The sequence below is a fragment of the Aquarana catesbeiana genome, linkage group LG03, assembly GCF_042186555.1.
Source record: "Aquarana catesbeiana isolate 2022-GZ linkage group LG03, ASM4218655v1, whole genome shotgun sequence".
Lineage (NCBI taxonomy): Eukaryota > Metazoa > Chordata > Amphibia > Anura > Ranidae > Aquarana > Aquarana catesbeiana.
In genome coordinates this window covers 649,492,309-649,504,926 of record NC_133326.1, presented here as the reverse complement: position 1 = coordinate 649,504,926, position 12,618 = coordinate 649,492,309, and the positions used below count along the sequence as shown (strand labels likewise).

General features: G+C 43.0%; 1 protein-coding gene across 3 annotated transcripts in view; it reads right to left on the bottom strand.

Moving 5' to 3' along the window:
* SMARCA4 (SWI/SNF related BAF chromatin remodeling complex subunit ATPase 4) overlaps positions 1-12,618 on the bottom strand; it is a 105,185-nt gene that overhangs the window by 61,206 nt on the left and 31,361 nt on the right. For all 3 annotated transcript variants that reach the window (XM_073622611.1, XM_073622615.1, XM_073622614.1), the window contains exons 2-5: positions 8,800-9,038; positions 6,302-6,434; positions 3,336-3,725; positions 3,008-3,106 (exon numbers count right to left, since the gene is read on the bottom strand). In XM_073622611.1, the coding sequence (XP_073478712.1) occupies positions 3,008-3,106; positions 3,336-3,725; positions 6,302-6,434; positions 8,800-9,006 (829 nt within the window). In that variant the 5' untranslated portion in view covers positions 9,007-9,038. The remainder of the gene's footprint in view (positions 1-3,007; positions 3,107-3,335; positions 3,726-6,301; positions 6,435-8,799; positions 9,039-12,618) is intronic.

Here is a 12,618-nt window from a genome sequence, read left to right as displayed (position 1 = left end):
GAACATAGGATTTAATGCTGATACATAACATTTTTATTTACTACAAAACCAAAGTAACTGCCAGCTTTTTTTTTTTTTTTTTTTTCCTAACCCCCTTTAAGCTCTGTGCAGAAGCAGTAATAAGGGTTTTCCCTTTTCTGTGCTGGCTGGGGAGAATAAAAAAACAAAAACAAGACACCCTACAATGGCAGTAAATGGTCAGATTACATGATGCTCTATATTTTGTGCAAAGCAGGGAGACATTTCTGACCTCCTGGGGGCGACAAAGAGCTTCTCTGGTGATCAATGCTTTCTGTTGTCTAAGACAGAGGCTATTTTTTGAAACCGGGATCAACTCTTCAGTAGGAAAACATGTCAGGGTCACCTGCCCATGAATTAAATTTCCACTCTGGCCCAGCAATTCAGTTTTCATTTAACAGATCCAATCAAAAGAAGAGCAATAGGATATTTAACATTTTGGTATAACCCAGAGTAAAAAATAATGACCCATTGACTGTTACCTGTGGTCCTGCACATGCATATCTGATCCCACACCAATACTAACCAAAACTCCCCAGAGTATGCCCAGCCAGATCATTTCAAAGCGGATCACAGGAGGTGCAATCAGCCAATGTGGAAACCCCAATGTGCAAAAACTGTACAACTTTGTAGGTCACCAAATCCCTTCTGCGGCACTGCGCAGTTTTTTTTTTAATTACTTGATTTAGAAAGGAACTGATATTACATGCCAGTTTCCTTTTTAGTAGGCACCAAGGTTTCACAACTACTTTAACCTGTCATTAGGTGAGCTCCTGCTGGATAAAGGTGTCAGGAGATGGATTGGGTTTAGCCTGGGGGTTAGCCCCCAATTGAAAGTGTGACACTAACTCTGAGAGGCACAGAGGTTCTATGGCCATCTAAGCATTTCACTGCAACTACAGCAGGATTGCCCTCCAATGCCAGACAGAACTGTGTGATCGGGAGGCTGGATGGACAGAAACCCTTTGGCAAGTAAAAGTGTTATCATATACAGTGTCTTGAAAAAGTATTCATACCACCCTGAAATTTTCCACATTTTGTCATGTTACAACCAAGAACGTAAATGTATTTTATTGGGATTTTATGTGATAGACCAACATGGAGTGGCACATAATTGTGAAGTGGTAGGAAAATGATAAATGGTTTTCAACATTTTTTACAAATAAATATGTGAAAAGTGTGGCGTACATTTGTATTTAGCCCCCCTGAGTCAATACTTTGTAGAAACGTCTTTCACTGCAATTACAGCTGCAAGTCTTTTTGGGGGATGTCTCTAACAGCTTTGCACATCTAGAGAGGGACATTTTTGCTAATTTTTCTTTGCAAAATAGCTCGAGCTCTGTCAGATTGGATGGAGAGCATCTGTGAACAGCTATTTTCAAGTCTTGCTGCAGATTCTCAGTTGGATTTAGGTCTGGACTTTGGGCCATTCTAACACATGATTATGCTTTGATCTAAACCATTCCATTGTAGCTCTGGCTGTATGTTTAGGGTCGGTGGCCTGCTGGAAGATGAACCTCCGCCCCAGTCTCAAGTCTCAGGTTTTCTTCTAGGATTGCCCTGTATTTGGCTCCATCCATCTTCCCATCAACTCTGACCAGCTTCCTTGTCCCTGCTGAAGAAAAGCATCCCCACAACATGATGTTGCCACCACCGTGTTTCACAGTGGGGATGGTGTTTTCAGGGTGATGTGCAGTGTTAATTTTCCGCCACACATAGCGTTTTGCTTTTAGGCCAAAAAGTTCAGTTTTGGTCTCATCTGACCAGAGCACCTTCTTCCACATGTTTGCTGTGTCCCCCACATGGCTTTTCGCAAACTGCAAACGGGACTTCTTATGGCTTTCTTTCAGCAATGTCTTTCTTCTTGTCACTCTTCCATAAAGGTCAGGATTGTGGAGTGCATGACTAATAGTTGTCCTGTGGACAGATTCTCCCACCTGAGCTGTGGATCTCTGCAGCTCTGCAGCTCCTCAAGAATTACCATGGACCTCTTGGGCGCTTCTCAAATTAATTCCTTGCCTGGCCTGTCAGTTTAGGTGGAAGGTCATGTTTTGGTAGGTTTGCAGTAGTGCCATACCCTTTCTATTTTCGGATGATGGATTGAACAGTGTTCTGTGAGATGTTCAAAGCTTGGGATAGATAGATATATATATATATATATATATATATATATATATATATATATATATATATATATATATATATATATATATATATATATATATATATCTCTATATCTCTATATCCTGACCCTGCTTTACACTTCTCCACAACTTCATCCCTGACCTGTCTGGTGTGTTCCTTGGCCTTCATGATGCTGTTTGTTCACTAAGGTTCTCTAACAAACCTCTGAGGGATTCACAGAACAGCTGTATTTATACTGAGATTAAAATTACACACAGGTGGACTCCATTTTCTAATTAGGTGCCTTCTGAAGGCATTCGGTTCCACTAGATTTTAGTTAGAGGTATCAGAGTATAAAGGAGGGGCTGAATACAAATGCACACCACACTTTTTACATATTTGTAAAAAAAATTTGGAAAACCATTTATCATTTTCCGTCCACTTCACAATTATGTACCACTTTGTGTTGGTCTATCACATAAAATTCCAATAAAATACATTTACGTTTTTTTTGGTTGTAACATGACAAAAATGTGGAAAATTTCAAGGGGTATGAATACTTTTTCAAGACACTGTATGCATTTCAACTGTCTACTTAGCAGATCTGCTCATCTGCAAGCATTAAAAATACCCCTTCAAACTTCATCACAATAGCATTGTTTTTGTCTGATACTTGTGAAAGACACAACACCGAGGGACTCTTTTTGTCTATACTGCTGTACTGTTATAAATAAAAATGCCTGAAACCAAAAAAAATGTATTTATTTATTTATTTCTTTAACAAATCCATAGCTGCATTGGTCTTATTTTACACTGCCATGGGTTTGACTTTCAAAATGTCCCTATCAAGTGCGGTCCATGTTACCTTCAGGCCAGGGTTTAGGAGGAGCCCCTGGGGGGTGCCCTGGCATTCCAGGAGGAGCTCCAGAGGGTCCGGGGGGTGGCATGGCAGGTCCTGCCATTCCTGTAAAAGATAACAGAAGACTAGTGAAAAAAAACGCATAAGACACATAAGCAAAGTAGATGATGGTTCCAACCAATAAGATGTTCCCTTACATTTGCTAACCAAAACTAAAAATAGATCTGACAGGAAGCAAGTATTGGACAACAGTCCTATATTACCCTAGATCAGGGATCTCCAAACTATGGCCCTCCAGGTGTTGCCTAGTTTATATTCAGAATTGTGTTCTTACCGTGAGGTCTGTTGTAGCTGGGTGGCACAGGTCCCGAGGCAGGTACTGGGCCAGTCCCAGAGGCTGCAGGTGGAGGTAGTGTTGGCATCTGTTGTTGCATGCCCGGCATGGGCCTTTTGCCTTGCACAGCCATCTGTAAGTGGTCAGGTAATGGTTGACCCCTGGCCAGCATCTTGTATGCCATTATCTGTGCTCGTAACTGATGCAACTGATTCTGGTTAAAAGGGGTGGGACTGCGGCTCGCCTGCTGCTGTTGTTGCTGCTGCTGAGGGTCTGGGTTCTCCATGGTCACTCCTCCTGAGCTAGAGGGGATTGGAGGTCCAGGTGGTGGGCCATTCGAGGGCACTGGGCTTGGGACATGCTCCGAGCTGCCCAATGGAGACGGATAGCCTAAAAAAAAAGACATCAATGAATATTTACCAAAAATAAATAAAATACCAAACTTAGTATTAACGGTCTTAACAGCCTATTAAAATGATTCTCCGTTTTTCTTTTTGTTAAAAAAATAATAAAAAATAGAAATGATTCTCTCTGTAGAAAGCATTCCTCACCTGGCCCCACCCTTGTCAGTAAGGCGATCTAACAGCATTTCCAACAAGGCTTGCATCTTATTATCAATATATACGCCTAACCTCACCCACTGGATTTATTGAAAGATTAGCATCACCACTATAAGAGGTGCAAAGTCTTTGGGCTTAAAGTGAAACTATACTCCCCTTCAGTTCAGTGATGTGGTGTCCCACTGTACAGGGGGCAGACAGGCGGGTAAGTAACTTTAAGGTGTTACTAAACCCAGAACAGTAAAATCAGTCTGTATATGCAGTAAAGCATGCTTGTTATACCCACTGTGGAACCTAAGGGGTTAATCCTGTGCATTGTGTAAAAAGGCTGTTTGATCCTGTATGCACAGATCCTCTTCTTGTACTGTCCCCATAACATTTCCGGATAACACAGAGTTAGTCAAGTCACACTGCACATGCTCAGTTTGGTGTGTATTTCTAGAGAGTTTTTTTATTCTCCTTGGGAGAGTGCATGTGATCAGCACAGGGCCAATCAGCACTGTCCAGACAGTGCAATATGAAAACCCTTCCTACAAGCTTTAACCGGGCACTGATAGAGGTCACAAGACTGCTATATACTGCTGATGAAAAGGTATTTAGCCATTTATATTTACTAAAATGATTGCATTTCTATGTTCTGTGGGAGACCAGATATAGTGAATGCAGGGTCCTGGGTTTAGTAACACTTTAACACAGACGAGACAAAGCATGTTACTTCTGCTTGTTCACCGATTTGTATGTTTTAGCATAAAATTCCACTTTAAGCCGGCCATAGACAGTTTGTTTCCTTTCGTTCATCCAACGGGCTGAGAGTAAAAAAAAATAAAAAATATAAAACAGATTTCCTTATCTACACAAGTTAGGCAGACGGAGGAATCCGCTGTCCGAATACACTGATCAGCAGCTACAGCTCCTGATCAACAATAGTTTTCCAGCTCCTCCGTTAAACAGAAGTCGATCTAATGACTGACTTCGAATGAATGGGGACAGCTACGCCCAGATCAAAATTCAGAAAGACCCTGTTGAACTGGCTACATTTCCGTCCAACTATAGCCCATCTTACTACAGTGAGGGAAAAAATATTTGATCCCCTGCTGATTTTGTACATTTGCCCACTGACAAAGAAATGATCAGTCTAGAATTTTAATGGTAGGTTTATTTTAACAGTGAGAGACAAAACAACAACAAAAATATCCATAAAAAAACAAAACACAAGTTTCAAAAAGTTATAAATTGATTTATATTTTAAATCAGTGAAATTGGAGGCAAAACCCTTGTTGGCAATCACAGGAAGTCAGACATTTCTTGTAGTTGGCCACCAGGTTTGCACACATCTCAGGAGGGATTTTGCCCCACTCCTCTTTGCAGATCCTCTCCAAGTCATTAAGGTTTTTGAGGCTGACATTTGGAAACTCTGATTGCTTCTGTGGACAGGTGTCTTTTATATTAGGTAACAAGCTGAGATTAGGAGCACTCCCTTTAAGAGAGAGTGCTCCTAATCTCAGCTTGTTGCATGCATAGAAGACACCTGGGAGCCAGAAATCTTGCTGATAGGGGATCAAATACTTATTCCACTCATTAAAATGCAAATCAATTTATAACTTTTTTGAAATGTGTTTTTTTGTTTTTGTGTCTCCCGCTGTTAAAATAAACCTACCATTAAAATTATAGACTGATCATTTGTCAGTGGGCAAACGTACAAAATCAGCAGGGGATCAAATACTTTTTTCCCTTAATGTATATATGATATCTGCAATCACCCTAGTGTGCTCCTGGGCCTTCAAATGAAGAGGAGCCAGACAAGATGGTTGAGTATGCTCCAATTAAGCAAGTCTGGCACTTGCACCTTGGCACTATATACAGAATTTCTTGCCATTGGTGCAGAGGTGAGCAACTGCAGCAGGGCTTAGTTTGGCAGTTATCTTAAAGCAAAACTAAAGTGTAAGCCAACAAAATGTGAGCATGCAGATCATCCACAGAAAAAGACATGCCATTTCTCTTCTGCAAAAACTTACTAGTCTTTTTTACAATGTACACTGGCTGGCACATGTGCAGCACCGGGTACATTCTCAGCATGGTGCCCAAGTGCTGGGATGAATGAAGTCCTCCCAGCAAAGATACTGACAGTTGTGTAAAGTACACTCTATGCAAATACAGACCTCCTGTCCCTTTTCTCAGTAACAAGGTTATTCCGGTGTAAGTCAGGAAATTTAATGTGTTCTACCAGGATGCTCTTCACTCTAAGCTCCACCTCTTCTCCCCTGCTAGAGCATAAAGCTGCTCTTCAACTTCACACAGCTTGGAGTGAAGAGCATCATGGTAGAACACATTAAATTTCCTGACGTGCCCGGGTATGAGCACACAGAGTATGAGCAATCCTTCCTACCCACGTGAAGGCAGGTTTACCTTGAGAATGCTGATCCATTGGACTTGGTGGGGGTCCCATACCAGAGTGTCCACCAGGCCTCATTGCCATCCCTTTCATCTGGTTATAACGTGGGTCTTCCGTCATGTTCTTCTCATGTATGGATTCCATCGGCTAACAAGAGAAAACAGATGAACCAAAGACAGTGAGGAACTTGCAGGCTCCCTCTATTAAGCACAGTAAGGGGTCAGGAGGATTGCATTTAATGGGAGGGCAGGTAGGATAAAAGATGGGATTTGAAGGAGGGAAAGGAGAGGTTAGTAGAAAAATGGGATGGTGGGTGGTTTGAGGATTCAGAGGTAAAAGGGTGGGGGGAGCTAGAGGAAATGTACAGAGCAGGAGGAAGTCCAAAAAGAAGAATCAGATTTGCTGAAATTTCCCTTCACAGTTGTGAAAGATAAGAGGTAAGGTCCTGCATGCGCATGGTGTCAATAATTCTGGAGAAACATTGATGTCTACTGACTTTAACCACTTTGGGTCCTCCCTATAGCAGTTTTACTGGTACAGGGAGACACCTGTGTGCCAGATCTCACACACACGTGATCTGACACTTTCGGGTAGGGGGAACGCATGCCCGCCACCTAGCTACTGCTGTGATTACACACAGTGGAAGCCGATCGGTGGGCACTGGATGTCCTCTGGCACCTGCTGATCGTCAGGCAGAGCGACAGAACTGCAATCTGCCTATGTAAACAAGGCAGATCTCAGTTCTGACAGGGAGGGGGAGGCGGCTTGAGTTTGTGCCCCTGCAATAATATATATATATATATATATATATATATATATATATATATATATATATATATATATATATATATATATATATATACATATATACATATATATATACACACACACACACACACACACACACACACAATTTTCAAAAAAAAAAAAAAAAAAAAAAAAAAAAAAAAATCGCTGGAGAATTACAGTCAGAGGCAGTAGTGCCTTAGATCTGACACTGCAGATATACAGCTATGAGTTTGAAGGTACAGTCACATTACAGGAGGTACACTATGCTATTTTTCAGGACTTTGACCTCATTCACAAAGGCATACAATTATACGCATTTATAGGACACTTCTAAACACTAAATAAGGCATGTAATGGAAAGGATCACAACCATATGGTCGAGATCCACCCACACTGGCACCCGGCTCAGCCTCTCAGAGAGCTGCTGAGAGAGCCTGAGCCAGCTGCTCCCGCCGACCTCCACAGCCCAGCGCTTCAGTGAGCGCGGGGTAGGGGGTGGGCCGTGCAGAGAGCCGATGAGAGCCTGAGCCAGCCACTCCCGCCCCCTCCATAGCAAAGCACTCCAGTGAGCGCGGGCAGTGGCATACCCATGAGGGGTGGGCCGCACCAGGTGCAACACATTGGGGGGGGGGGGGGGGGTCAGGCCAGCTATCAGGGGCGGGACAAGGCAGAGCGGGTGCTCTGTAGCTGCGGCTGGCTCTCCATATTCATGCGAGTCAGCAGCTGCTCCTCTGTGTTATTCAGCTCAGTCAAGCTCTTTACTCCCACCACTGGCCGCTTCCTGTATGTGCACCCCTCGTGTGTAGTGTACTATATTTTGGATTGCAGCTCCTCTCGTGTCTCACAGGGACATGTAGAAACAGAACCTGGGCCTAGGAAGACCACCTTATAAGTGGGGGCTGTGAGTTACAAGTGAAGGTAGGAGGCATTTTGTGCAGGGGGGGTCGGGGGGCAGCTGAATGTGTACAGGTAGAGGTGTGTGTTTGGCCAGCTGAGTGTGTACAGGTGTGTGTACAGGGAGGGGTGTGTGTGTGGGCAGCTGTGTCTGTGTGTGTGTGGGGGGGGGGCAGCTGAGTGTGTACAGGTGTGTGTGTGTGTGTGTGTGTGTGTGTGCAGCTAGGGGGGCAGCTGAGTGTACAGGGAGGGGTGGGTGTGTGTGTACGTACAGGGGTGTGCGCGCGCGTGCGTGTGCGTGTAGGGGGGGGCAGCTGTGTGTGGTGTGTGTGTGTAGGGGGGGGAGCTGTGTGTACAGGTGTGTGTGTGTGGGGGGGTTCAGCTGAGCGTGTACAGGTGTGTGTGGGCAGCTGAGTGTACAGGTGTGTGGCTAGGGGGGCAGGTGTGTGTGTGTGTGTGTGTGTGTGTGTGTGTGTGTGTGTGTGTGTGTGTGTGTGTGTGTGTGTGTGTGTGTGTGTGTGTGTGCGTGGGGGGGGGGGGGGTAGAGCAGAGAGCCGGTGACTCACAGTCAGCAGTTCTCTGCTCACAGAGCTCTGAGAACCGAGCGATCGGTGGTGTTTGATCGCCCGGTTCTCAGGGTTAGAGCCGATGGGGGACAGATGCTGCATCCACCTAGGCAAGTATGATTCTAACAAAAAAAGGAAATCCCCATAATGCTCTGTTAACTATGCAAAATTAAAACTTGAATACACAAAAGTTTGTTATTTTTAAAATTTCCAAAGATGGACATCAAGGAGAAGGCTCAACAAATGCCACGAGAGTTTCTTACCTTGTGCATCTGATGCATGTTCTCTGCAGGATATCCACTAGGTCCCTGGGAAGGGATAGGAGGACCAGGGCTTGGTCCCATCATACTGTGCGCTGATCCAGGAGATGGCCCAGGGCTAGGGCCCAGCATAGCACCAGGAGAAGGCCCTGGCCCGGGGGACTGCACAGGCCTAGGGGTGCCCCCCACAGGCGGATCAGGGGTGGACATTGCTTTCTGGAAGAGATTTAGTCAGTCCCAATCTGTGAAAGAATAAAATACTCATTAGCACTGACAGAGTAAAAAAAAAAAAAAAAAAAAAAAAAAAAGAGGAAGAAGGAGGACGACAGTATGACTAATTGTTCTAATGCAACATCTAAGTAAAACAAATCCTCCTGAGCTAAATTTGGCCTTTTGTCAGAACTTGGATTTCATAATCTAAAGTAAGCCATCGATGATGAAATTTGAAAATCTCCCGATTCCCCCATCAACACTGAAGCCTTCCCACAGGACCACTGCGTTCTTCTGGCAGAACACAATAATTACTAATGGTGGCTATAGCTGCTAGCAGTAATCACATGCAAAAAAATCCAACGAGCTGGTAATGAAGTTGATCGATGGTTTGACTTCAGTACAACCAGACTGCCCATAGATTATTCCAGGGCTTTTTTTCAGTGGGAACGCAGCTCCAGCACTGAATGTATGTACAGTAATGGCAAGGGGTGCTAGGGTGGGCTGAGAGGTCTATTGAGGCTGACTGCTGGGGAATCTATTTTTGCATTGCGGAGATATATTATTGTTGTTGGTGGGGGGATCTTTTGTTGCTGGAAGGAATCTTCTGTTGAAGAAGTCGTCTATTGTTGCTGGAGGGCATTTTTTGAATGGCAGTGTATTGATGCTGGGTAGGTCTATTGTTGCTGGTGGGAGAACCATTGTTGGATGGGCTTAGTTGCTTGGGGAGGGATATGCGAGTTCCTGCACATATTCTCTGAGAAAAAAAAAAAAGCCCTGGATGGATCTAATCTCAGCCGGTTTAGCAGGAACTGGCTGGGATTCGATCCATCTATGGCCAGGTTCACCCACACAGAGTGCATTGTTTTCATGGAGATGGCTGACTTCAAGATTTGCAGCATGAGAAGAGCAGTAAAGCAAGAAGCAGAGCCTGACTATGTATGTGTGCATGTTAAAATTATTAAATGAAAACAATAATATTAAAAAAAAACAAAAAAAAAAAACCCACACAAAAAACACTGACATCAACTGGTTGTAAACAAGCATCTAACAGATCATTGAAAAGACCACACTTTCCTTTCAAGTATCAGAAAGCAGAAGGTTCATCTAAAAAAACACAATGTGTGGTTTGTGGGGTAACCACAACACAGAAGAAGAGGGTAAGCCACATCCCAGAGATAGACTTCTCCATTTCACCCCGGTCACCCTGGTGGTCAGAGTTGAGTTTACATAACGTCACCCTTCTGTGACCAGAGGTCATTAATGCCTCCATGGCCCAATCCAAATTTAACAGCAACAGACTGTCACTTATATATACACACATACATACATACAGTGGGAACAGAAAGTATTGAGACCCCCTTAAATGTTTCACTCTTTGTTATATTGCAGCCATTTGCTAAAATCATTTAAGTCCATTTTTTTCCTCATTAATGTACACACAGCACTCCATATTGACAGAAAAACACAGAATTGTTGACATTTTTGCAGATTTATTAAAAAAGAAAAAAACTGAAATATCACATGGTCCTAAGTATTCAGACCCTTTGCTCAGTATTTAGTAGAAGCACCCTTTTGATCTAATACAGCCATGAGTATTTTGGGGAAAGATGCAACAAGTTTTTCACACCTAGATTTGGGGATCCTCTGCCATTCCTCCTTGCAGATCCTCTCCAGTTCTGTCAGGTTGGATGGTAAACGTTGGTGGACAGCCATTTTTGGGTCTCTCCAGAGATGCTCAATGGGGTTTAAGTCAGGGCTCTGGCTGGGCCATTCAAGAACAGTCACGGAGTTGTTGTGAAGCCACTCCTTCGTTATTTTAGCTGTGTGCTTAGGGTCATTGTCTTGTTGGAAGGTAAACCTTCGGCCCAGTCTGAGGTCCTGAGCACTCTGGAGAAGGTTTTCGTCCAGGATATCCCTGTACTTGGCCGCATTCATCTTTCCCTCCATTGCAACCAGTCGTCCTGTCCCTGCAGCTGAAAAACACCCCCACAGCATGATGCTGCCACCACCATGCTTCACTGTTGGGACTTTATTGGACAGGTGATGAGCAGTGCCTGTTTTTCTCCACACATACCGCTTAGCATTAAAGGACAAAAAGTTCTATGTTGTTCTCATCAGACCAGAGAATCTTACTTCTCACCATCTTGGAGTCCTTCAGGTGTTTTCTAGCAGACTCCATGCGGGCTTTCACGTGTATTGCACTGAGGAGAGGATTCCGTCGGGCCACTCTGCCATAAAGCCCCGACTGGTGGAGGGCTGCAGTGATGGTTGACTCTCTACAACTTTCTCCCATCTCCCGACTGCATCTCTGGGGCTCAGGCACAGTGATCTTTGGGTTCTTCTTTACCTCTCTCACCAAGGCTCTTCTCCCCTGATAGCTCAGTTTGGCCGGACAGCCAGCTCTAGGAAGGGTTCTGGTCGCCCCCAACGACTTCCATTTAAGGATTATGGAGGCCACTGTGCTCTTAGGAACCTTAAATGCAGCAGAAATGTTATTGTAACCTTGGCCAGATCTGTGCCTTGCCACAATTCTGTCTCTGAGCTCTTCAAGCATTTCCTTTGACCTCATGATTCTCATTTGCTCTGACATGCACTGTGAGCTGTAAGGTCTTATATAGACAGGTGTGTGGTTTTCCTAATCAAGTCCAACCAGTATAATCAAACACAGCTGGACTCAAATGAAGGTGTAGAACCATCTCAAGGATGATCAGAAGAAATAGACAGCACCTGAGATATATATATATATGAGTGTCACAGCAAAGAGTCTGAATACTTAGGACCATGTGATATTTCAGTTTTTCTTTTTTAATAAATCTGCAAAAATGCCAACAATTCTGTGTTTTTCTGTCAATATGGGGTGCTGTGTGAACATTAATGAGTAAAAAAATTAACTTAAATGATTTTAGCAAATGGCTGCAATATAACAAAGAGTGAAAAACTTTATAAAAATATATATATATATATATATATATATATATATATATATATATATATATATATTTTTTTTTTTTTTTTCCTCTTTTTTAAACATAAGGCTTTTATTTGGTATACAGTTAGTTAAAAAAAAAAGTTTTATGTTTTAATTATGGAATCACAAATGTGCAAAAAAAAAAAAAAATCTAAAAAAAGATATGGTTATCACATTTACTTAATCTATTTTAGTAGCGCAACTGATTCGAACAATTACTCTATTAAATTAAAATGGCACCACAGATGAAGTGGAACTGCACTCTCTCAATCAACTATTTTATTCCTTATGAAGCCAGTATTACTAAATAGATGAGAAAGAATTATATTTACTTGTTTGAAACTTTTTTTTTTTTTTTTTTTAAACAATTTTTCAGTTACTTCCTGGTTTCTGGCCTAGGCAAATTATATCATACATCCCTTAGTTGTGTCTTTTATGCTGGAGAGAACAGTTGCTTGTTCTCAGAGCTAGCCAGGTCACATGATATTGGCATCACATGTAGTGAAAATCTCCTCCATCCTGGACTCTCAGCATCGGAAACTGCAGTTTATCGCTGAACGTGGTATACAGGTCATTCAAAAAAGGTATAGAGTGGCAGTATTTTAATGTAAAAAGAAGATTTATAAGCTGTGGGCACTGTG